Source organism: Phoxinus phoxinus (assembly GCF_949152265.1).
Source record: "Phoxinus phoxinus genome assembly, chromosome: 9".
NCBI classification, from domain to species: domain Eukaryota; kingdom Metazoa; phylum Chordata; class Actinopteri; order Cypriniformes; family Leuciscidae; genus Phoxinus; species Phoxinus phoxinus.
The window spans coordinates 11,302,804-11,329,396 of NC_136884.1; the positions used below are offsets into that span (position 1 = coordinate 11,302,804).

Genomic DNA, 26,593 nt, shown 5'->3' on the forward strand with positions numbered 1-26,593 from the left:
CTGATGCAGGATTCCGTTATAAATTATAAAAAAAACTATTTAACTACATTGATGTTCTGTTTATGACCACGAGATGGCGCCAAGTTAATTAAGTCCAGCAGGCGAAGGAACGTGTAAACCAGTACGAGAAAGATACACTGATTTTAGGGAGGTCTACTTCATAAAAGGATTTATAGCTTATATAAAGCACCGTCAATTATGTAAAATACTTTATAAAACCAACAGTAACATATTGGTTATATTTATAATGTAGCTAATTTTGTCGACGCATCACATATGCATAGCTAACGTTAGTCCTACTGTTGGATACAACCTCGTGTCGTGTCTGTTTGACGTCAGGTAAAATACACTTTCCAACTTACTACTAATAATGTAACTTTTGTGTTATCGAAATGCTTTTCAAACATCATAGAAATATATAGGTCTATTTGTATGTTTATTTGTACGTCAAGAGGCATTTATTTGTAATTTGCACAGTTAACACTGGGGAAAAGTGGGCATTGAAATGCTTGTGACAAGTCTCAGACATGCAGTGACATTAACAGGACCACACATAAATAATAAAACTGGAATATAGATATAAATAAACATGAATATACGCAAAAAAAACAAAGTGGAGGCACTGAGATATCACACACAACCTAACCCTACCACCCCCCAACACCCCAACACTCACTCTCCACACACACACACACACACACAATACTTATGCTTGCACAATCCATCCATGACTTCACCAGTAGATGGCAGTAGGTGTCTGTACCATTTATCAGCCATTCTGTTAACTCCACTGTTCAATATAAAGAAGACCAAAATAGCCTATATTGTACATGGATACATGTACACTAAATGTACAAAAATCGTCGTAGCAATACAATCAGTCCGATACAAAAACACTTCATTTCATCACCCTACCTCAGAAATTGAGGCTAGAATAATATGTGATCACTGCATAGGATGTGGGAATATTGCATTAGAATGTCTTTATTTACACAGGAGATGTAGGACCATGACCCAACTACCTGATCTATTTAGTGTTGAAGTCCTCAGAAATTGCACAACAGCAGGCAAAGACTCTTCTTGAATGAACATCTGGACACAATTACCCTTCAACACCTGCAGATGTTTTCAGGTAGGGTAAGTTTAGGATACAGTATCCCTCCCTCAGTATAGAAATGTTATCACAAAAACACATCAAGGTATGGTGGTAGTTAATGCACATATTCAAGCTAAATGAAATGAATGAATGGCTAATATGACAAACACATCTGGCCTTTGCCTTATATTGTGGAGTTTCTCGACAAATCATGACTGAAGTTTGTTTACTTCAAGAGCCCTATAGAAAACATGTTTTTAAAAAGATAAATGTCGCTTAGCTGCAATTATGCACTTTTACATAAAAATGTAGTACACTTTAAAAGTTGCTGCCTTACATTTTTAAGTACAATCAACTTGGATGTTTAGGTCATTTCAACTTGAATTACATTTAAACTGACTTAAAAAAAAGTTGGATCTTGATTTTTTTTCTTAATGCATGGCTTAACTTATTTTGATGAGTAAAAGCGTTAAAAAATTGTTGTCATAACGTATTGACATATACAGTCAGTGTACATATAAGATGCATACTAGTTTCTGATCACTTTCTGATCATTTTTAATTGCAGTTGTTTTAATGATACCAAATAATTTAGCCCCCCAACACTTTTAAAATTACAAGTTGTTTGTGGTTCCATGAAGAACATTAAACATCCATGTAACATTTCCATTTTACAAACAGTTCTTTATAGTGAAAACAAAATGTTCTTTAGATAATTCAAATGTTCTTCATATTTAAGAAAAAAAGGATTTCTTTAAGGATCCCAAAATGTTAATGCAAAAACTTGGAACACAACTCTTTGCTTCAAAAAACTGTTAAAAACTTGTAGATCCTCTATACTGTGACAGTGTGTTTTATAGGATTAGCTTATGTACGTACCGGTATGTGCAGTAAACATCTTGTTGCCCACATGCTGTCTCTGCATAACTGCAGTGGATCGCGCTGCAGACTCTCATGCGCGTTCACATGGGTATGAAGCACGCGCACGCATTTAACAAGGAATCATCGGTGTTCGGTTCTTTCACATTTATATGACCGTTTCATTTACTTCAACATGCTCTCATCCACTAACATCAGAAATGGCAGTGCATAAACGCCACGCATCTGCTCCAAATAGCAGCAATGAATAGTCATTGAAGCTATCAAGAAACAACAACAACTTTACAATGTAGTTTTAACAGCTTACAAATTGAAATATAATCCTGCATATCAAACCCGGGCATATAGGAGAAAACAAACGGCTTTGTATGGAGTTGTTTTGTTTTTATTATTTTACAGCATTTCTCCGAGTGCAGAGGTGTTTCAATAGAAGTTCAGACGCCCAGATGTCATATTAATTATTACACCCGGGAATGACTGGAACCTTCCCTGAGCCTTGAGTATCATGAAAGAAAGAGGGGCTTACAAAACGCTAATTGGACTCTGCAAATGCACTGACAGAGCATGGTGGATATGTTTCAGAGAGTCCCAGCCGGAGTGAATAGAACCCACGCTTCTTTTCTAAACGCCCTTGCTGCTCTAAAAAAGGAGAAGGGGGGAAAAAGAGAGAGGGAGAGAAAAGAAAGTTGGAGGGGGCTGGGTGCTTGAATGCTGGCCTGATCTTGAATGCCTCAGCCAACTAAGAGAAATTACACAATTTATTGCCCCCCTCCCTCTCCACTCCACATGCATCGCGCGCGCACACAACACCGGCGCAGGCAAAGTCATTCAAACAAAGTTGGTTGAAAGTAATGTGCCATTATCACGCTATGAAAGAAGGGAAATTAATCGAGATATATAATGCAAGTAAATAGAGTGAATACATTGTCGGGAGCTTTTCTTAACGCGCGTCCACAAAATAACCCATCCGTTCCGCCTTTCCAGCTGTGATGATTTCTTATAATGACTGGCCAAATTCGTCTTGCTCTGATTCCCTAAATATTCCCTATATATATGGAGCAATATGATATGGCTGTAACGCGTTAACAATGTAACCGTTACCGTGACCGGCGTGAATTCATAACTAAACTATAGGCTACATTTGAGTTCAGTGAAAGCAAAGTGTTTTGAATGAGTTTGTTCGCCTCTGAATGGATGTGAACAAGTGGGTCTTATTCACAACAGCAGTTACAAATTGTTATATAAGATCTGATTTATTTGATAAATGGATGATGATCGACATTTTAGAAAGCTTATAAACAGGATTCTTATGTGATTAAATAATATAAGGTTCTCACAAACACGAATCCGGCCAAAAGGTTGGTTGAAAGTATATTCTTTATTTCAAACACCTGAAACCATCTGTCCTCCAAACTACATTTGCTATTTTTTCCGTAAATGTCAGGTCAGGGCAAGTTGTCAAATATGTTTGAAATGTTATAAATTGTTATCATTGATGCCAGTATTTGATGGCCAAAACAATTATATTTTTTTTTCCTTATTGGCTACATTTCTGTGAATTGTTTTATTTCTAAACTCTTTTTCATGATAAGCTGTGTACTGACATTATCTATTCTGCCATTGTTATAAAAGCCTAAAAAACTCATTCATGAATTTTCGAGTGTTTAGCTGTAGCTAAATACATCGTCCCCGTAAACATGCTCGATTCTTTTATTTGTTTTCTCAAGCTTTTTCCGTGTTTTAAAATTGTTAATCGCCAGTTTAATGACGCGTTTCTCAATTAAGCGCCATAATGAAAAATCGAAATGCGCCCTTGTTTAATTTTACAAGGTCACGGGGTGCCTTCATTGCAGCTCGAAGTTAAGTGTGTGCGTGTGTTTGTTCTCCGAGAAACACTTGTCATAACCGAAAAACACCTCTAGTCATTCTTTACGAGAAGTTGTTTACTCAGTGGCAGGAGCGGCACGCGCCTGGCGTACGCAACGCAAGCGCATCTCAGGGGGCGTGGTCAGGAGAACGCGCGGCGGGCCGTCGGCGTATTGAAAAGGCCGCGCTGTTTCCATCTCCTAACTCAGAACAGGTCGAGAGTCCGGAGCACCCCTGCCCATTGAAGCCACACGTGAACGCCACGAGCAAGACGCACGGCCACTGGGCAGTCCAAAGAAACTTGTGTGCTTTCCCTCGCTCTTTTTTCCCATCCGCGAAATGGACATCACTGCCAAGATGGAAATAAGCGTAAACCAGCAGCAGTTCATGGCACCTGCCTGCTTTTTTGCCTCCCAGGGCATCCAACTCAGTCCGACCGACAGCCAGTGCAGCAACAAGTCCGCATCGAAGCAGGCGAAGAGGCAGCGCTCATCCTCCCCGGAGCTGCTCCGGTGCAAAAGGAGGCTCAACTTCGCCGGCTTCGGGTACAGCTTGCCTCAGCAGCAGCCGCACGCGGTGGCCAGGCGGAACGAGAGAGAACGCAACCGGGTAAAGCTGGTGAACAACGGCTTTGCTACTCTTCGCGAACACGTTCCCAACGGAGCGGCGAACAAGAAGATGAGCAAAGTGGAGACGCTGCGCTCGGCTGTGGAGTACATCCGCGCGCTCCAGCAGCTCCTGGACGAGCATGACGCGGTGAGCGCGGCGTTCCAGTCGGGCGTCCTGTCACCCACCATCTCCCAGAACTACACGAATGACATGAACTCTATGGCCGGTTCGCCCGTGTCCTCTTACTCTTCAGATGAGGGATCCTACGACCCTCTGAGTCCAGAAGAACAAGAGCTCCTGGACTTCACCAACTGGTTTTGAACGTTCGTGAAAGGTTCGTATGAATCAAAACACCATTATTGCAGCTCTTGCTGCGCTTTTCCTATTTTGTTGTTCATGCAAGATATTCACCATGACATGTTCTCTTTCTAGGAAACGCTTAAAAATCGCAGCACTCACTTCACTTGGGAGGAACTCGGATGTCCTCCAAGAACACAGCACTGCGTTTGCGCTGCAGTCCGGTTCGGATAGACTCGAATCCACACCCAGAGATGGCCCATGCATACCGGCAAACCACGGGTCCCGAGTGTCAAAGAGCCAAAGGACTGAAGGAGAGCGGGAGACCAGTCCTTCCAGCGCATTCGCCCAAGAAATCTATTTTAAAATGACTTTCCACGACACTGTGGCATATAAACAACAATAAGCAAACGTTGTTCTTTACCTATGCTAATGTAATCAAAGAAGGTTTGCCTTGATAGACCCCCTCATAACTCTAATATGCTTCCAACTTGGCGAATTTTATTATATGAAGTTATATTTGTATAAAAATGTTTTTTTTTTGAAATATATTAAGCTATTTTTGTATGTAAGAGATTTATAGATGTTTTTGTACACATTAATTTTAATATGTATATATTTTTGACCTATAGCTTGCCGTAAATTGCTCATTACCTCTCGCTTATTCAGACTTATAGTCTCAAATGCATCGCAGCAGGCAATTCCCTTTACGGTTGTGGGGGTTTTAGATGAGTTTAATACTCAAGAGTTTAAATTTCAACACCAACGTGTCTTATTTAATAGGAATTATAATTGCAATTGTAATATGACTCGAAGTGATCAAAGGTTATGCAGCTATTGTCCAAACGGAGGTGTTTTGTGTCTCCACACTGTTCCACTTTGCCTTTACAATGCTGGGGTTTGCATCTTTCAGAAAATAAGAATATGCCTTATCTCCATATTTTCTACAGTTTAGTCTCATAATAAAAGTTTCTAAAAGAAACATGTTTTCTTGAGTTTGCTTGTGTATTGCAACCTATTCTCTTGTTGATTACTGCAATCAATTTTATAAGAACACAATCAAGTGTCAAGTGTAGATTTTCGTTGCACATTTTCTTTTTTATGGGCAACAAAAGTGATAAGCCTGCTAACCCTCGGCAGTCTGCCTGTTGTCAGGCAGGAGGAGACGTGACCAGCATACTGGACCGTTTCACAGACTGCATGCGCTCATAATGAATGCCAATTTGGAGAAGACAGCACTTTTGGAAAATAAACATATTGTTGGCTCACCCTACTAACACTTTTGTGGGTGAGAATGGCAGAGAGACTTACTCTCATGAGAGTGTATAAACATAAGATGGTTATTTGCTTTTATTATTGTTGATAATTATAAAAACAATGTTTTACTTAAAACGAGGGAATACGATTGTTAAAATACTGAGAAATATATACGATTTTTGTGGACGCACAGGGCAAGATGGTTCCTAATCTATTTTTGTATAATAAAATATTTGTTAATAAAATAGTGTTTACAGATATTATGGTTTTCGTATTTTCTCCAAGAATGATCAGCCTTTTAATTTTTTTCTTTTTCTTTCTTTTACAATCTGGACAGTTACACCACCTATGGCATTTTAACTTTAGGCCCAGCAAAAATATAAAAATAACTTTTCATTCAGAAATTGTGAAAATGTTATTCATTCAAGTAATTCTATTGCGTTTTAATGAAAAACTTCAAATATCAAAAAACACGAGCGTGACGTCACTGACCCAAAAGTACAAACGTATTTAGTAAAACACTTTTGTTAAGATTACACATAAATAACTCACAGTCGTGAAGTTTATAAAACAGTCGTGGAGTTTGACAGGTAAAGTGTGTGTGCGCGCGGGGCGGGCGCGTGCCTGCTGTAATGAATTGAAAGGCTCTGTTCGCGTGTGTGGCGCTCGAGTGGAGTCGGCTGAAGGCGCGTGTGCCTTTCTGACAACAGCGCGCGACACGCACTCAACAACTGCCCCTTTAAAAACACACGGCGTCTGGAAGCGAGTTGCTGTATACAAGAGGCAGGTGTTGAAGAAGAAAAAAAACATGTCCCAGACGAAAGTAGCACGGGCATTGTTTAGGGTAGGATAGGCCTAAGAGTGACGAAGTAGGCCTATACCCCAGTTTATCAATCAGCCAAAGTTACGCTTATCTCAGATTCAAACCATTGCTCTTATTTTTAATTAGCTCTACCAGACTAGTGCTAGTGTGCAGAAAGTTGGGAATAAACTCTCATGGCAATTCGTATCTATTTTACATTTTGGCGTATTGTTGGCTAATTCGTATAAAACCGTAGGCCTATCTCGTTCTTGTTTTCGTACGATCCACTCACGTTTCCGTTTAGGGGTGTACCTTCATGCTTACATATTTTTACTTTAAAAAATATCTTACTTTTCCATCCATTCACATACATTTATCCAGAACTGTCACATCGTATGAGAATTTAAGTATTTAAATTTTGTTTTAAAACAGACCAAGTCAGTTAATCCAGAATTCCTTGCGACTGTGTGATTCACTGTGACCCAACTTCTATGACATGTTAAACCACTAGTCAAATTGGATGGGTCTGAACTGTCAACTGGCTTGGGAAATAATTTTTTGCACTTATCCATCAGTCGCTTGACCGAGCATCGTCTTATAGCTAACTGGACCCATTTGTCAGTTACATTTCAATAGATAGAGCTTCATATCTATCTGGTGTAAAATTAATTTGGGGAAGAGAGGCAATTCTTTTTTGCCCCTCTGATTCCTTAAAAAATCAATGAATCAGGATCTCTGAGAAGGATGAAACACATTTTCCACTTGATTTCCTGGCTTCTTGTGTCTGTCGCTGAAAGATAAGCCGGGAAAACATAATAAAAGATGGCTTCCATCAAATAAGTTTGTTCAAGGACATTGTTTTATCAAGAGACATTGCAGAAATGTACTAATTGTTGGTTTGTAGTTTACTTAGAAGTTGCTGCCTTACTTTATTAAGTACAATCAACTTGTTGTTTTCAGTGACTGACTTTAAATAATTGAATTGTGTATAACATAAAAAGGTAAAAAAATATTTTGATGAGTTAAAGCAATGTAAAAACATGTTAACATTTACAGACTAATTGTTGGTTTGCTAGAGTAAAGCTGCAAAAGAATCTTGCATAAATTTGTTTAGTTTTTTCCCCCACAACTAAACACACACAGAAAGCAATGGAAATGTCTTGGTTAAACTTTTCCGTTCACCTGTTGTGAATGCGCTTTGTGTCTAACCTGAAGATTCAAGCCACCAATTCCCTTTACAAACTATTCATGCTCAATCTGAACTGTGTCCAAGGGAACGGTAGCAAGCAACGCAGTGTGTGTAGTTGTGCGCACAGCCCATTGGAGCCTGTCCGCGTGTCCATCCCTTTGTGGCAGAATGTTGCCTCCTCATTATGCCATGCCTGAATAGAACGGGAGCGGCAGCATGTAACCCACACTGATTAGTGATCCGGGCCCCTCTGATGTTCTCCCTGTTGAAATTCATGGGGACTTCTTGTTATCACTCCTCTCCAGCCTCCTTTCATTCTCTTTGAAAGTGCTGCCATCCTTGCCTCTCAACTTCTTCAACAGACTTTGTAAATCTAAAGACGCAGACTGTTAGACAGCACTCACTTCCTCATGAGTGCCCAGAGAGCTTTTCACAACTGTCCAATCTCTAACAGAGGACTGCGGTCATTTCTTTGGGCTAAATGAGACCGGTCGTTCTCAGTTTTTCTCGCTACCTCAATCCTTTTCAGTTTTTCCCCCTCTCTCCTCTTTCTTATACAAATGCTCACTTTTGTTATGTCTGAATGTGACGGTGCTCTCCATGCTTGTCAAAGCTCTTCTGTCCTCTTTCCCCATGAGTCCTAGTTATGGTGAGTGATTATCAGTGATGATAGGATGTTTGACGACCATGTTTGCACAAACTTTTCGCTCTCTGTACACCAAATTGTGAATTACATTTAATAAAGCCTCTAGCCTGCATGAAATATGAGCTGCTCGACTGTGGCCCTGAAGAGTGCAGAGCAAACAGTGTTTCAGTACCACAGACAGCACTCCTCTATGCTCAGCATTGACGACTCTGGCCACTGATGCAGTCTTTTGCAGTAAATGAAATCCATGGCCTATTTTGCAGTGAAGTTTTGTCATTTCGACAACACATTCAGTCAGTGTTAACCTTTTTTTTGTGGAGAGTTTTGACATGGATGATGAAAGAATAATTAAAGCATTGTTGTAGTTCATTTTTATTGATGCAGGTTAAATGGGACACTTTTTTCACAAACATAATCATTTTGATCAGTATTTGTTTCCGTATTTATTGTTTCTACTTCACCAGTTGCCCCACCTGTATTCACTTTATAATATAAAGAAATATTTCCTGAGCACCAAATCAGCATATTAGAAAATGTCTGACACTGAAGACTGGTGTAATGATGCTGAAAATTCAGCTTTGACATCACATGAATAAATGACATTTTAAAATATATTAAAATAGAAAAAAATATTTAAAATTGTAATAATATTTTTCTTCAAATAAATGCAGTTGTGGTGAGCCTAAGAACGACTTTCAAAAACATAAAAAAAATCTTACCAACCCTAAACTTTTTTCAGATATGTGTATTATTATATAGTTAATGTGAGTTAATATGACACAACCATTAGTGCAAACAGTTCTTGTTGATACCATCACAGGTTACTGGAGTCATCGAAGGGGTTGGCGATCACCGAGTTGTGGATGAGGATGAAGAGGGGCAGGTGAGCAAGGAAGTCGAGAAGGTCGAGGGAGCGCAGATTGCGAAGTTCCCGTCTTACCGACGCCTCGTGCTCCGGCCTGATGCCCCCTGCTTTGAGCTCCACTAGGAGTTGCTCTGCCTCAATGCAACCCTCTGGCGCCCCAGCACCCCCTGTCTGGGCCTCCAGTAAGAACAGGAACAACTGCTGTAGAACAAGCACGCATACTCAGGTTAGTACAACAGCATCAATGTATTTAGATCTTATGACACTTACATTAGGCATGCAGGTGAATATTCTGGATATATTTAGATTAATTAGGTTTTATTTTGAGTGCTATACTGTTGCAGGTACTTGCACTCCTGGCCAAAAAAAGAAAGAAAAAAGGGCCAAGCCCAAAATGGCCAAGCCCACTAATTAAAAAGCCATTGCTGTCTGTACTGTAAGAATGAATATTTGGCAGAATATGGGAAGTTGTGTGTGGAGTGATGAATCACAGTGAAACACGAGTTGCATGGTGATGCTCCAGAGAAGTGTCTTCGAGTTTTTTTTTTTACTAAATGCATCTCTACCACAGTGAAGCATGGAGGAAGAGGTGTCATTGTGTGTGGAGTCTTCTTAGCTGCTGGTAATGGTGAGCTATTTCACTGTGAAAAGTTATTTAATGCTTTGGAGTACAGGAGAATATTTCAGAATGTCTTGCTTCCCACAAATGAAAAGTCGTTATCTAAAGAGGAATGGTCAGATGTTGCTTTTCAACAAGACAATGCTCCTGCCCAAACTGCAAAGACAATGAAGAAGTGGCTTGAGAACAAGTCCATCAGGCTCATGTTTTGGCCTGTCCAGAGAGAGTCCAGATTTGAACCCTATAGTGAATATTTGGTCTCACATTAAACTCAAACGAACTGGGAGACATTTTTCAACTATGAACAGTTTGAAACCATTAACATTGAGTGGAACAACACTGACTCTCCTTCATGTAAAAAGCTGTTTGCAAGTTTACCCACATGGCTTAAACATTCGCAGAAAAGTGAAGGCTAATTCCGTATTTGTGCAATTCTTGTTAATTATCTGACCAGGGATTTGAGATTAATATGTTGAAGACCATTAACAGATCACTAAATATTTTGCCATTTTTGGTTTGGCCTTTTTTTGTGTGTGTGTCCAAAAGTGTAGTACTACCAAAATAAAATAAAATATCTTTTCATCAACTCTAATTACAAGGCATTTGTAGGCTTTAACTTGTGGTACATAGCAGCACAAGTCTATACATATAACCCTCCATTCCCATTGATTTGGCCCGAGTCATCACCTATTGCACACTTCTGGATAGTCAGGGCACTGATGTCGGTATAACCTGTATGTTTGTGTGAGAGAGTGAAAGCGTATGCTGGGTTCACACGTGTGCCAGAGGGGGCTCAAATTACAGCGGCCTTTTCCTACTCTTCTGTGAGCGCACCTGTTTGCACAGTTAAATGCATCCGAGGTAATGACTAAAAGTGAGTGTATGTGTGTGTGTCCTGTAATCCCCTGGCAAAGTGCCCACTCCTCTCTCCTCTCCGTCGATAACAATTCAAGCCCAGCTCACTCTGTAATTAGCCTCCCCTCTCCACCTAACCCCTAGACCAGGCAGGGGCTCAGTTTCCCCAGCCTCCGCCATCAACTTTTATGTCTCTACGCTTTTCAGCAGCCGGCCCTTTCTGTTCAATGGGTCTGGTCGGGTCTTTCCACTGAATGGCCACCTTATACCTCTGCTTTATCCGAGATGAGCAGTATGTCTTTGCTTGATTACAGAGCACGCTGCACTGGATGTACACTGACGGCCACTTTAATGAGATTACAGCCTGTAATCCATGAATACGAGGGAGGGGAAAAGGCTGAAGAAAAAATGAGAGAAAATGCCATTTCTCTTTTTTACTCTGGCTCTCAATGAACATGCAAGGTGCTTGACGGAAACAGGTAGTTTTACTAAGCCCGCGTTTGAGTTGGCCTTTAAAGTGTTTTATGGTCTCCATTTCACTGTAATTAGTTCCTACTGAGAGAGGGAGAGGGAGAAAGAGGGACAGAATTGCCAAATGAACAGGAACAGTTTGCTATGAAGCAAGTATGACAGATGACAATTAATATCATTATTGTCAATAGAAAACAAACCTTGGCTTTATAAAGCTTCATCTCCAGAGATTTGAAATCCATCTTGCTGACGAGGGAGCGCATGAAATCACTGTGAATCAAAAGAGAAGTCTCTTAGGTTTTTGATATTTGATCAAATTATATATATAAATTATGAGAATAAAAAAAATGTATCAAAATGTATCAGAGGTCGATGGGGTTATGCAAGGATATCTGGTAAATGTTAGCGTATTTTGGCGGGTACTTTTTCCAGCGAAATCATGTGGTGCGTTGTTTTGGGTGGGGGTGAGGGGGGCAATGATGCTAAAGTGTTCTGAGCCCATTGTGGTTGCTCATTATGGCCTGTCCCCTAAAACAATGATCTCAGACACAGGGCCAACCCGCCACTATAACGGATAAATAAAACCCTGCCCCAGTGTGAGGAGGGTGTTTAGGGGACACGCTCTGGAGCAATGTGACCAATACACATCTACACAAATATACACTTGCACGCGCACACACTGGGATAATTGCTCAGAGGCAGCGCCTATTCAGTCGGGACAGAACTTCACTGTCCAGCGTGTGGCACAACGATGGTCATCCCTGTGCTAACGAGCCCCTCCGTTCAGAGAGCATGCTGGGAGGAGAATAGCTGCTGGTACGCCACCCTAGGACAAACCGCTATTGGCCCGTTCATTCGGGCTTGCGGTGAGACAGGGGGTTTGATGGGAATGAGGGGAGACAGGCCAGCTAATGATCATTAATTGCACTTGGTTTGCAGAAAAAGAGCCCAAACTGCACCGTGGATAATAGCCGGGGCAAAAGAGAGCGCACCAGAGACAGAGAGGAGGATAATAGCAGCTCTAACCCATTTCTATTGTTGAGCCCCATCACCGCGGACCTCGTGCTTACGTAATTGCCAAAGTTTTGGCGGTTCTGGCAGGGGGGTTTGCAAGATATGGTTGGATTTTGGAGGGGGGCAGACGGGTGACCCACTTAAAGTTTGGGTGGAGTTGTTTTGACAAGCAGGTTTTGGCGGTAAGTGTGTTTATGTTTTGGACTGGGTCAGAGAGTGCAAGAAAGAGAGAGAGGCGGGATGCTAAAGGAGGTCGGTTCAGGTTTCCCTCCGTTTTTTCATTCTGAATTGGTGCAGTGAGTCACGCATTGACTCGCAGGGTTGAATCAGTCCAATTAAGCCATAGATTTACTGTTCTCGTCACTGGAACTGAACCTGTGGACACTCAGGCCACACGCAGCCCACCCAGGACGCTTCTACCTTCCAACCCACAAAAATCCCACAGGTGGATGAAAACAGGTTGTTTTGAGAGGTTGCTGCTGCTAATATCAGCCTCTGTATGGAAATGCAGTGGTTAATCACATGACCAGCTCCAGGAGAAAGTGCCAAAGCACTGACAGATGGCGAGAGCAAAAGGTGACAGGAGAGATTTTGGACATTCACGCCAAAAAACAAGCAGTCGGACTGGATTTTGTCATTCTACGAGGGTTATTACCACTGTAATGAGTGAACATGGGTGTATATCAGCTAATGAATGGGGTCAAATCCATATCAGGGTTCAGAAGAGGTTGATGGAAAAGGTTAAAGCACATAAATGTCCCTATTGTGTCCATTCCAAAGAAACAGCCTTGTTCCTTTTCATTTGTTGCATTTGTCCACTAGCATAGGGAAAGGCATCGCTCACATGCTCAAAGAGCAATGCCGTAAATCAGCGAAGAGGCGTGACCCCAAATCCCCTCGCACACATAACCCAGGAAACCCAGAATGGGCCCCTGCGTTGAGTGGAAGCTGTTAAAGATCCTAAAAAAAGTGAGCAGGAATGAAAGAGCCTGTGTGTGGGAATCTCTGGCATATGGGCTGTAGTGTAGCATCACAGCCAAATGCCCCCAAACCCTCATCACAGTAATGGACTTCAACACGACACACGACCGCCCAGGCTGTCATGGGTCACCCTCGAATCGCATGGCAGGAAGACAAGTGCTGGTGTGCAGGGACATTGTGTTGTATTATTGTACAATTGAATGGCATAGGTGCTACAAAACCGAATACACACAATTTTCGGTCTTCCATGTGCTCCTACACACAAACACTCATGAACTACCCATCCTTATTTATGGAAGGTCAGTGACTCCTCTTCTAATGCTATTGTGTGTGTTGAATGCTTGGCCTGTCGACTCACTCTAATGTGGCTATTTTCTGGGCCAGACTGGCCACTACAGCAAACAGGCGTAGATCCGTAAGGCCTTCTGTCACTCTGAAATCAACCAGCTCCAGAATCTGAGAACAGATCACATACTTATTTAAATACATATACATTTTCAATGCAAACACAACACAACTTTCTATCTTAATTGCTTTATTTTATTATAAAACATAATAGTATTAACAATCAGAATAAATACAATTGTATTTCATTTTTATAGATAAAATTATAATAGATGAAACACTGCCAGTTTGTTTTTTTAAACTGGCAGTAACTGAATTTTGTTTAAAAGAGATGTTTAGCAATCATGGCAGTATGTAATTAATGAAATCAAAATGATCAAATGATGCAGAATAGTCTCATAGGAAGCTTATATTCAGTTGTATGGTGTAGACAAGTTTGTTTGGTGTAGATAAGGGCCCTGCAAGATGAGGACAGTGCAAACTACGTTCGGCACAGATTTTCAGGGTGTGTTTGCGCTGTTACTTTGATTTGCATGAATCCTTTAGTGAATTGGTTGCTAAAACAACACAGACAGTACATGCAAATAAATTGCGCTATAAGCGGTTACAAATCATTTTTTTGTGAATTGCCTCCAGACATTGAGATAAAAAAAGAAAGACGGGCAGATATTTTTCTGTGAAGGCATGCGTTCACCCTGTACACATATATTTCCTCTTCTTCAGTCAGAAGTTCTGGGGGAATGATCTCTTTCAGGGCAAGTAGCACTTGGAAACAGCTCAGATAACCATCTCCATCGCTATCAGCCTGCAGGCAGAGAATACAGTAAAAGACAGTTTAGTGATTACTGTCATCATTACCAATATGAAAATGAGCAAAACAGTTTATTTTGATAACGTTTTCTTCATTTCTTTTACTCACGGCCTCAAAAGCCCTTTTGTACACTGACAGCTTCTCATGATTGAGGATGCAGTACTTTGCCAGAAAATCGACTGCAAAACAAGCACACAAATGTATTCAAATGTGGGCTACAATCTACAATACACAACAGTTAACTTCAACTACATTTACAGCATTTATACATTATATATATATATATATATATATTGTTTAACTATTAAATACAGGTATATAAACAAACAAATACAACATGTTGCCAAAAACATTCATACAGAAGTTACATTTATTGCTAAATGTGGATTTACCATGATATGAATTTTAGTTTTCCATCTATCTAACCTGAAGAACAACAAAATACATGTATTTTACTATTTACCATCAATTGAGTCCAACCACATAATGAAGCATTAAGTACAGGGAAAGGCAGAAACTCAACCATTTGGCCACAGAGGGACAGACAGATGGGAATGACTAAGATGAGTTAGGAAAAGAGGATCAGAACAGGAAAGTTGAAAAGAAAAAGAAGGAATAGGGAGGAAAGAAATCTGTGGAGAGCTCATTTAAGCTGCTGCACTCCAATACATGAAACAAACGAGAATGATAGACAGAATCCACTGAATAATGGATCTATTCATCAGCGAGGCAGAAGAATAGGGAGGAAAGAGTTGATATCAGTGTGGATTTAAAGCACTGGGCCCAATGAGCTGCGGCCTGCTCACAGGGGTCCGATTCAATCTGCCATTTATCAGCTTACCCCTAATCAAACCCGGGCCTTGCATGGCCTCTTCCATTCTCATGCAAAGTGTTACATTCGCATGTAGTCAACTTGACTTGTTAAGGCCTGATTGATCAAAACCTCTCGGTCCAGGGACGCACATCTGTTTGCAAATAACTGCGGCTAGCGAGAGTTCTGGTGTCACCCCGGTCCCCCGGCAGCGCTTGGATTTAGCTTAAAATCTGAAACAGTGATCTGTTCGGATCATTGAACTGATCTGTATTCACTGACTCTCGCTTTATCTGCACTCATCTGTCTCAGATGCTCCCACGACACTGAATATGCTGGCCTGGTCCTGCTGCCACTGTCTATATCTGATCTGTCTGGGTCGCACATGTGTATTGGTCTGGATTTTCACTATATGAGACATGCAGCTAGGACACTTTTAGAAGTGTGTGTTGTACATGTCTTGTAAAATATGTCTGGCCCATGGAAAAAGCGTGCTTGATGCAGTCAGAGTTGTGACATGGTGAGTGGTGCACATGCCGACAACATATACAAGCAGTTTAGGAGAAGCAGGTTTGAATATGGCGTGTCCCTATACCTGGTTTCCCCCATCTACCCCAATTTCCTGTTTATCTCCATTGACGTGTTCACTGTTTTAGTCTTGTTGTCCAGTAGAAATAAGCATGGTTTTAGATATTATTTATTTATTTAGCCAATTCACATTTTTTGTTTTATTTATTTATTTGTTTGCTTATTTTATATATTTTCTTTATACTTTATTTATTTATCCAGTTCACATTGCCTAAACCTAATTTATTTATTTTTGCGTTTTACTATTTTTACTTTTAAGCTTATTTATTTATTTACCAGTGCACATTTTTAAGCTTAAACTTAATTGAATATACTTATATAGTCTTAAAGTTATTTTAAAGTCTGAAAGTAAGCAATTTTAGTGGGTTATCTAAAATATGACCTAAGGATTTTAGATCACTGTTATTGGAAAACACAAAAACACAGATTAAGAAAATATTTTTTGCTGGTTTTGTTTTGTTTTGTTAAAAAGTCAATAACTTTATTTTTGTAATCTGTATTTTGATATTTTGAAGTCACCTACAGTCTGGATTACAAATGAAACACACACTTTGTGGTATTTTTGTAGGTATATCAGTCATATTTTTTCTCACTTAGTAAAATATTAAGCATGTATACATATCCGTTTACTCCTGCACCATTTTCTGACTGTCTGTAGCTCCACCAAATTCCTTATTTTACCCCATTTTACCTCCTCCAGAGGCCTTTGAACTTCACTATAGTCCTCTGTTAAACTCCACTATAGATGTCCTTTAGACCCCACCAGAGTGCTGCATCCCAGCTCAGGCCACCGGTCCACTCAGGGATTTGTGGCTCATGGTGTGTGTGTGTGTGTGTGTGTGTGTTTGGGGGGGCTCTATGCCGTGGAATCAAGGGAACAAAAGGTGCAGTGGAGTGAGAGATTGAGGGAGGAAGCACAGGCAAACGTGCGGGAAGGGGGATGGAGGGGGCACAAAGCTCCTGGGCTAACGCCTCCCGCCTGATAGCCTTATCTGATTCTGCTTCAGCGGCTGATGGCTTTTTTTCCACCATGGGCTTTGCTGCACACAGGTTGGGCCCTTTGGTGTGAAGCCTAGCAGAAAATGTTAATCAAGAGAAGAAGTCTTAAAAAAAAAGAGGTGGAGAGAGAGAGACAGAAAGTGAGATTGCAAGACCAGAACTTCTCTCGTAATCTGTAATGGGAGTGACGGCAATTCAGTAGCAAATGGAAGCCAGGGAAAAAGGGAAGTGTGACAGGGGTGACGAGAGCCGGGCGACGTGCACCCCGTCAACCACATTTGCACGTTTGTGCTTTGTTGCTCTCTTCTTTTTTTTTTTGACAGAGTCAATCCTCTACGAGGGCTGACGACCTCAAGCCGGAATCATTCTATGCAAAAGGCTGAAGACGCCATAGAAAACTGCAGTCACATCCCATTTAACACTCACTCTTCAGGACAGAACTTCACAGCTGTTTCACTGCAATGCACTGATTGCACGTCCTTTCACGTCTATAGCCAATGAATAATGGATGTTCATTTTTGCTTTTCAGTATACAGTTATTTCTTACCGTCTCAGAACATGCCTTGAAATAAGTTTGTCATGAAGACCAATGATGCTACATTCTGACACACATACAAATACGCACTCCCGCTCAAAAATAACACTATCATCCATACACAGAGACTCATTGTGCTTTATGGGGGCCGTTTTGTACTCGTGTTTGTTTGTGTTCTATATTTAATCCTGTAGCTTAATTGTTTATGTTCATCATCATTCAGAAAGACTGCCTTACATAGTTTACTAATAAGGTCAAACTGAATCTGCAGACTATGACCTCTTTTCTCAGATTGGGGTTGCTCTACATACAGTAAATGTCAAATAATGACAGTAGCTATCAAAAACGTATGCGCTGAGTGCAATAACGGTCAAACCAAGAAAACCTTCAACTGTTTCAACTATAAGCACTTTCAACCTTTTGGATTTTTAGAAAATAAACTTTCTTAAAGCACATTTCAGACACTATTTTATTTGTCTACTAACAATGTCCAACAGGGGACATACATGCAGAATTTGACATTTTATTTCATGAACATTTCCACCACAGTGTCATTTGCACCATATAGGGTGTATATATTGTGTTTAATTCTGGTGGAAATAATTTTTTTGGGAAAAAATGGAAGGCTATAGTTTGCCTTGCTAAGGCTAATTTTATAGCGTTTACTGCATCTTAAATGCATACAATTAAATCATATTCAATTCTAAATTTACATATTTAAAGTGTCATTGAAACATGAACATTCTGTTCGCAAGTATTTTTTTGTTATTCGTCTCAAGCTCTCTGCTGTCACTGTTTCCTTTTGATAAAACTTTATTAGGGCCATCATTTTTGTACATGATGGAAATGATGCCAAAACTGACAGACTCTGTGTGTGTGTGTGTGTGTGTGTGTGTGTGTGTGTGTGTGTGTGTGTGTGTGTGTGTGTGTGTGTGTGTGTGTGTGTGTGTGTAAAATTGTAAATCATTTTATATTTTAATAAAGAGTTTATAGCTTTAAATAAATTATTTTTTTTACAATGGATCTTCATAATATAATGTCTAGGTCTGGAATAAGGATACAACAAAGTTGATAATTTTTCCATATACAAAAAAAAAGTGCCTGTAGTTGCTACATCTTTGACACTTTGACACATGCAACTGAAAATTTCAATATATTATTTTCAGTTTCAACTTTTGTGTCTGATTTTAAAGAGATATGAGGTCCTAAAAGTATTTGGTCACCTGAGACTCACTTCAAAAAGTATGAATTTGATTGCATTGATTAAAATTATCCAAATAAAATGACATTCACAGTATTTAAAAGAAATATAACACAAACCAATCTTTCAAACAAAACAGTGTGTGTGTGTGTGTGTGTGTGTGTGTGTGTGTGTGTGTGTGTGTGTGTGTGTGTGTGTGTGTGTGTGTGTGCACACACACATTGAATGCACTCTGTATGCCACGTGCGGGCCACTGTGGTGCTGACCCAACTGACAAATAACTTACACGGGCTGTGCAACTCTCTGCTGTGCTCCTTAATTTTTAAAAATTTGGCACTGTACTTTGGTCCCTTTGAACAAGTGCAGGGGGGAAATTTTGGCAGACCTCTCGAAGCAAGCTTTGTTGTTGGCCGCCGGACACGTGGCTCCGCCCCTTTACTGCCCATTAAAAGGAGGGGTGAAAAACAAACAAAGACACACACAGGCAACACACTCCTCCTGCTGGCTGCATGCCATGCACTCTCAAACACACATCCACACAGACCACAATCCCTCACAAACCACTACACCCTGATCTCCACTGATAACTCCACAAAGGGCAAATCATCTGTTATAACTTATCTACAGCGATAACCCCACAATGGCCAAATCATCTGCTATTATTGCCAGCGCTCTCCTTGACATTGTCCCTTTATTAAGGGCATTGTGGAAAAGCCCACTCTGTTTGGATGCCGCATAATAGAGTCTTTGACAGATTCACTTCTCTCCCTCTCGCTGTGAGCTTTGAAAACAGCGAGCATATTCCATGCTTCGTGCTTGTCAATAGCGGGACTGTTTGTTTGCCTAGTCACTCTGAGCTAATAGTAAACACACACAGCTACTCCATCCTTTAGCACTGCGCAAATAGCACTTACATAAAGCCACTGTACCACTAACACACACACTTTCTGGCCTTTCAGGATGCTGAGCTTTTGAAGAAGCCATTCATCAGTGAGAAAACAACAAATGAGCCACATAGTCAGCCTCCTACATGGCCTGAACACTAACCACTGGCAGACTTGCAAACAAGCAGGGTGGGGCAGTTTCAGGTCTACCAGGTGTTCCCCTTCAATGCTAACATTTATCAGAGATCTCCACTTTCTCCAAGTGACCAGAAGAAACATAGATAAGGGCTATGCTTGGAATAGCATTCTACTCATACTCTTTTTACAGAATGCAGTGTATACTATTGTGTGAACTTTCTGCATCCAGAATCGCATATTGTCAGAGTACTGGATATTGTATGTTTTATAAAGTACACATGTAGTATGAATGCAGTTCACACATATCTGCAATGTTTGCATTGTCCTGTTATCAAAAACACTTCCACTCTTCTCTAATATTTACACGTTATGACTCCTCTCCTGTAACCTCATGGGACATCTCATTGGATGTGCATTTCAGAAACTCCAGGTATCTTTTGCACAGTATTTAATGAATACTGCACATTCAGACACAACTCATTTGCTTTTGGCATACTATATATGGAAGTATGCATATATTTGGATTTATAAATAATATGATATACTCATATTATTTATGCAGTATATATATAGTGTGCACAGTAAACACATTTTCTGTATGCATGAAATAACTGGAATCCTACAACACTTGGCCATGAGTCTAGCATACAGAAGTGCACACTGCATGTAATACTGCATGCAACGCACTCAAAGTTACCCTCTATTTCCAGTGTGATGAAAGGAATACATGGATTATGTAATACACAGATATTTCATTCTTGACACATTCTTTTTGAAAGGTTAATGGTGCAGACACATCAGCAAAATTTCGTGGGCAAAAAAGATTCATGTGTCTATAGCAAATTGTCAATTTCAACACAGAGAATTCACATGAAAATGAGTTAAATCCGGATGGGAACTTTATCGCCTTCTCACGAAACTCCCAATCGTGCGGATTCCCATAATGACTGTATTTCGGCATATTTTTAAATGGTAAAATAAGGGAACAAATGAATACAACATGACCACAATTGAACTGTGTGTAGTTCAATTGTCCACAAATTAATATCTTGAGGAATCTTATTCTTAATTCAAGGCCGCACTATCTATAGTTTTTTCTTCGTCACATCACGTGAAATATACTAATTCACCTTTTTTATTACGCTAGAAGCCACGCACTGATTTAAACGTGGGTCAGATGAAAATAATGTAGCACACTATTTGAATTTCACATACTTAAAAAAAAATAGTAAGGAAAATATACAGTACTGTACAGTCCAGTATGTAGTATGCTAGTATTCTATTCTGGATGCAGCCATGAACACTCAAAAAACCAGTGCTATATTTACAGCCAAACACTGAATACCTGCTGCAGGTAGGGGCCATAGAAAGAGAAACCACAAAAACAGAGAGGAAAGAAGGGAAAAGCTGAAAGAACAGGGAAGGCCAGACCTATTTTGGGACACTTGCCATTTGTGCATTGATTTTCTGGTCAGTATGGAGAGAGTGGGTACGAATCATGTCCAATTAGGGCTTTTGAGCCACTAATGAGGAGCCACACTCACACGTGTCTGAGAGGCCTCACACATATTCATACACACAATTTATGCTGAATGCCGTCTCGTTCTGAGGGAATCCTATAGGAATAATTGGTACAGGAGAACAAGGGAACTTAAAACAGGCACAAATGTAAGTCATTCTGGAACATTAACATTTTCAGCACATTTCTCTTTACTTTCTCCCTTTCAAACTCCTCTCACTTTCATCCACATACACACAAAGAGCAACACTCATCTCTGATGTGAGCGACAGCTGCATGCTTCCTCCTCTTGTGCTTGATTAGGAGCTGAAGGGACCTTTCCAATCAGGCCTATTCACACAATACCCCTGCATTCACACAAGCCCCGTGACCTCCCGTGACCCTGCTGGGGCTCCGCCCCTTCACCTTGACCTTCAGTACACACCCTCTCTCTCCTCAGCACTCCAAACCGCATATCCAATCACGAAAATGGCCAGCAAATTGGGACCATTGGCGTAGATCGGCAGAACGGCACTCGAAAGCACAGCTAATTAAAAAATCAAGTGCAAAGCTCCGAGCTCAAAACTAAACAAGAGATGGTGGGACAACTGGAGTGTGTACACAGTGTCAAATTACAGCGGTGGGGTTCTCTGTTTGAATGGTGTGAGCGTTTTTGTTGTCCTTGAAATGAAAATGGTGGCCTACTGAAAGGACCTTATCAATCAACAGTTTAAATTGCCAGTTCACAATGGCAGATTGGTAATAAGCGACTTGGAAATTATGTCATCATAATACATTCACCTTATTAGTCTGTGAATTCAGAGGGGTTTTCATATGGATTTGTACTTACAGTCCTCAAACTTAGCGCAAGGGCTCTGATGAGTGGGCTCTGTCAGGTCTTTTCCATCCTGCAGTTTGGAGTAAATCTCCAGGGCTTTATTCTTCCTCGCCTCTGTCTTCTTGATCTCCTTCTTCCTCTTCCTCTTCTCTCGGAGTCTGTCGGACCTGTTCCTGTGCTTTTCAGCATGGTCACTCCTCTGTGGGCACTGCAGGACCAGAATGGTCCCCTCGTTTGCTGGGCTTTCTTTAATTTAGCAGACATTAAACCATATAACATGCATATTAGATTATTAAATAATGCACAGCTGACTTGTGATTAGTGACTTAATATAAATTAATAATAACATTTAAATCAATTTAAAAATAAATATGAATTGTTCACAAAATGCATTTTTTATTTATTATAACTGAATGATATAATCATATAATGTATTGCATTTAAAACACATTTTAAAACAAAAAAATATGAAGAATTGTTTGTATGTCTCTCTTAAAAAAATGTCTGCAAAGTGTAGCCAAATGTAGCATCATAATCATGATTTCCTGCCAATAAGCAGAATGCAATAGTAATAACTGACAATTCATCAAATGTTTGATTTCTTTCAAATTTATTTTAGATTTATTTATAATTATTTACAGATCCCAATAGCACTGTCTTGCCGCCCCCAATTTATGGCTCAGGAAAGATGGAAACCACCCATAGAAATGTGACCTTTAATATTCTGTTTTCTTCTAATCTACAATTAATTTTGTGCATTTTGAATACATATACAGCATAGAATTAGATGTATTTGTCTAATTTATCAATGTGTGAGACCACAAACAATGCTTTCTTTCTTTTTTGTTACTTGGCTTTTTCTGTGAATCGGATACCAATGGGTTGTCTGTGGCAGAATTCTCAAATGTTCCCCTTAACTCTTCCATTCAAAATGTACTTATTCTGTTTCCTTCCTCCTTTACACTTCATAATCACATTTTCTGTCCTTCCTCAAAGACACCATTTAAAAGCAAAATGCTCTCTTGAGAGACCTGGAGGTCTGTTAATTTACCAGCGGTCCCAAATTAGCAGCTTTCATTAGAACTCATTGAGAAGTCCTCACAAAGCACTTCCTGCGTTTACAGACACAAAGAGTGAGATCGATTAGCACTGAACCTGTGGGGGTTTCTGGATTGTGTGTTCTTCAGCATTTCAATCTAAAACACTGGACTGTGATGTGGCTTTGTGCAACAGTGTGAGAGAGAGGAGAACAGGAAAATCGGCTCTCGTTCTCATTAACACAACTGCGCATGAATTCCAGGGGTCAGTTTGTTAATTATTCAACCTCATGTTTCTACATTTGCAATTGCAGAATGGACTAGTAAATGTACAATAGTAAATGTCTTTAAGAGAGTGGTTCTAAACTGGTTGATTGAGATCCAGAAATGGAATGCAAGTCTGTTCATAGACAGCAAGGCAAAACAATGCTAAATGCAATTAATAAAATGCAACTAGTTGAGCAAAGTTAGCTCATTTGCCGCAAATATTTGCTTTGTGTCATCTAAAATGTATTTTAAAAAGTGATCAGTTGACATAACTTAACAAAAATGTGAGGAAACCCGTTGCCTTAAAATTATTTAGTAAACAAACTTTATGCGGAATTGAAAATATTAAGTTATGTGAACTTGGCAACCGGTTTCCTCACTTTTTTAAGTTAAGTCAACTGATCTCTTTTTACAGTGATGAATTATTGTGCTACAGAGATTACTATTTTTATTTTTAAATAATTCTATAATATTACACTATTAAATTACAACAATATATTAATCGACAATACTAAAACCGATTATAAAATAATATGTTAAATATTCCAGTATTTTTTTTCAATCAATTGCATATTTTAAGGACATTTTTTGTTTACCTTATACCGAATAAACTTTTTTTATTTTTATTTACAGAATAAACTGATTATTTATCGGGATTAAACACAGTTCGGATATTGTTGATAAGAGCAGGTGTCTCTGCTTCTATCTCATTTCTGATCATATAGGCTAATGCTGCTTTGGATTTCTTACCTTGACAGATGCCAATACATCACGCTCAGCCTTTAATGGTGTGAAAACACCAGCCATATTTTATGGTTTTGCAAAACGAGCAAATGAGACGTGAAAATGGACAGTTAAGCACTTGCTCAGCTCTAAAAATGGGCCGTAATGGATCTGTGATCAGCTCTGTGCAACGTGAGAATACTGACAACAAGGCACCTTTGCATAAATCCTGCAAGGGCAAACGGGTTTACATAGTTTATGATTCATAGTTTATGATCCACAGACTGTTGGTCCTTGTAATCTAAGCAAGCAAACTGCTGCAGCACAAACTTATTGTTGGAAAGTTTTCTGTTCATGCAAATTTTGCAAATCAGCCAATCATGGAAGACATTTGTTGTTTTTATTAAAAGAAAAAGAAGAAGATAACAAAATGCTTGCAAGTCTTCACAAGTGAGATCAGAGAATGTCAGGTTCTACTTCCCATGGGAAAGTACATTTTATTGATTATTGCTCTAAAATAACATAGCGAAACCACATTTGAATTGTTAATTAATTCTATTAGAGACCTTTCTGGCCAATTTTAATTACACCGATTTATTTACTTTATACTTTGATTCAAAAAGACTGCATGGAATGATCTACTAAATCAATACATTTTGAGTCACCATACGATTCAGAATGAGCTCTGTATGTTTTTAAAAGCTAGGTGTATTTTTTTAGTGGATTAAACATCTCTAGACCCTGACCGTTGTGTGAAATCAAGTTTCACAGGGTAATTTGCGAAACTCAACTAATTCCATTCAGCGCGGCCTATCTCTCCCTGTAAAACCTCCTTTTCTTACACTGCCTAATCCTCCAATGCAGAACAGTGATTACTGAACGGTCAAAGCTGGAAACAAGGCACTGACCTGCTTAGAAACCATCTTAAACCCACACACGCCAGGTTACCATACCAACTGGCCGGCCTGAAAGAGACAGATAGCTGGATTTGGCTGAGAGTGGCAGAGTCAAATCCTACATCTAGCCCTCCCCTGGTGCTCACAAGGCCATAGAAGACAAAACACAAACCTCCCCTGGTCCGCCTTGGTTAACACACACCCTGCCCACCCTCCCATGTGGAAATCCGAGCATCCAGCGCACCAGAAAGAAGCAAGAAGGTCGACCGTGTATCTCTTTCTTTGTGTGTTTGAGAAAGGGATGAGCGTCAACAACACAATCGGACGGCAAGAGGCTTTCAGCAGTGCCACCCAAAGCCATTCTCCTCCATCTTTTGGCAGAATAAAGGGAGGGGTGGAGGAAAAAGGGAAAATCCCTCCTTGATTATTATTCATGGTATATTGTCCTTTCTGGATCTTCAGTTTCCCAACACGTCATTCCATTCCAGCAGCGCTGACAAGTGCCAATCAAAGAGTCGGTATCCGGGTCTCAGCGCTGTCCAAACGATTGAGGATTTGGCAAACAATGGCTTCCGAGCCCTCGGTGACAGTGAGAGAGAGACAATGGTGGCAAAGTGACTGTGTCAGTGTGTGGTCCTGTTTTAGGGTGAAACGATCCTGCTCCGAACACGGCTAATCTCTCCTTCCCCATCTCTTTCATTCACGCCCTTAATCTGTTGGCCAGTGCCTGGTGTCTTCCAGAACAATCCTCCTCGGTCAGTCTGGTTTAGGCCCTTGTTTTTGTCCGGGATGATGGCACATTCATGTCCCTCTGTGACATCTTCAGTTTCAGCTGAATGCTAAAGACTATAATAAACACTTTCAGGGGTCACCCGAGTGACCAGGAGAAAAGCAATAGTAGCCATTCCGTCACAAAAAGGGATTAGGACACCTATGAATACATGAGTCAGGAGGACAAAGGAGTGGTCAGGGAGCCGAAACTGGTGGGAATCGGGACCGTGTCATGTGTCATTCTGTGCAGTGACCGAAACACCTTCATTAGTGTGTGCGAATCATGATTCGAAAATGAATAGTTTCTTCAAGCGGATGAATAATTAATGGTGTCTTGCAGAACCAACACACATCGTATTATTTTTTATAAGAAAAAAGCGAAACAAATTTAAATCGGACTAAACCACACACAAATAAGCAGATTATGCCATTATTGATTGCTTTAACCCTGTAATGCCTGACATATTAAATGGTTAATATTTCCTTTAATTGTAAAGGTTAATTGTACCTTTAGATAAAATCTAAAATTAAAAATATTGATATCAAATTTGATGGCTTTTATGGTTCACATAGTGTGATATAGGAGAATATGGAGCTCTTACTCAAGGAGGAAAGAACAGGCCCAAACTGAACAGAAATATGCCGTTAAGTGCCGTTGCTGAAATTTTGGACACGTCTTAGTAAGATGATATTTAAATGCTTGGTTTTATGATCATAGCACTGAAGCTTTTATTGCGCAGGGCAAAACATATAATGCAATAAATAAAAGTTTGTTAAAAGCCTATTGTATCATTGATACACAGATT

The 26,593-nt window shown here is 40.0% G+C and overlaps 2 protein-coding genes across 3 annotated transcripts in view; one reads left to right on the forward strand and one right to left on the reverse strand.

Moving 5' to 3' along the window:
• The first annotated feature begins 112 nt into the window (after positions 1 to 112).
• ascl1a (achaete-scute family bHLH transcription factor 1a) lies at positions 113 to 5,821 on the forward strand. Of its 2 annotated transcripts, none has more exons than XM_079623989.1 (4): positions 113 to 339; positions 997 to 1,132; positions 3,926 to 4,783; positions 4,882 to 5,821. In XM_079623989.1, exon 3 carries the CDS (start codon positions 4,180 to 4,182, stop codon positions 4,768 to 4,770), a length of 591 nt encoding a protein of 196 aa, XP_079480115.1. In that variant the 5' UTR covers positions 113 to 339; positions 997 to 1,132; positions 3,926 to 4,179; the 3' UTR covers positions 4,771 to 4,783; positions 4,882 to 5,821. The 2 variants fall into 2 exon arrangements, with proteins under 2 accessions (XP_079480115.1, XP_079480116.1); XM_079623990.1 differs by having other exon boundaries at positions 4,258 to 4,783; positions 4,882 to 5,815.
• A 3,173-nt stretch (positions 5,822 to 8,994) lies between these two features.
• The window catches only part of LOC307003996 (uncharacterized protein), a gene marked incomplete at its 5' end in the record, with an annotated part of 44,217 nt that continues 26,618 nt past the window's right edge, over positions 8,995 to 26,593 (reverse strand). Inside the window, 6 exons of the mRNA XM_079622937.1 lie at positions 8,995 to 9,706; positions 11,651 to 11,720; positions 13,804 to 13,901; positions 14,485 to 14,595; positions 14,710 to 14,780; positions 22,106 to 22,339. Coding sequence (XP_079479063.1) covers positions 9,455 to 9,706; positions 11,651 to 11,720; positions 13,804 to 13,901; positions 14,485 to 14,595; positions 14,710 to 14,780; positions 22,106 to 22,339 — 836 coding nt within the window. The 3' untranslated portion in view covers positions 8,995 to 9,454. The remainder of the gene's footprint in view (positions 9,707 to 11,650; positions 11,721 to 13,803; positions 13,902 to 14,484; positions 14,596 to 14,709; positions 14,781 to 22,105; positions 22,340 to 26,593) is intronic.

Bases quoted from the DNA above. Each gene is read 5' to 3' on its own strand.
- ascl1a (XM_079623989.1), top strand. From the start codon at position 4,180: ATGGACATCACTGCCAAGATGGAAATAAGCGTAAACCAGCAGCAGTTC.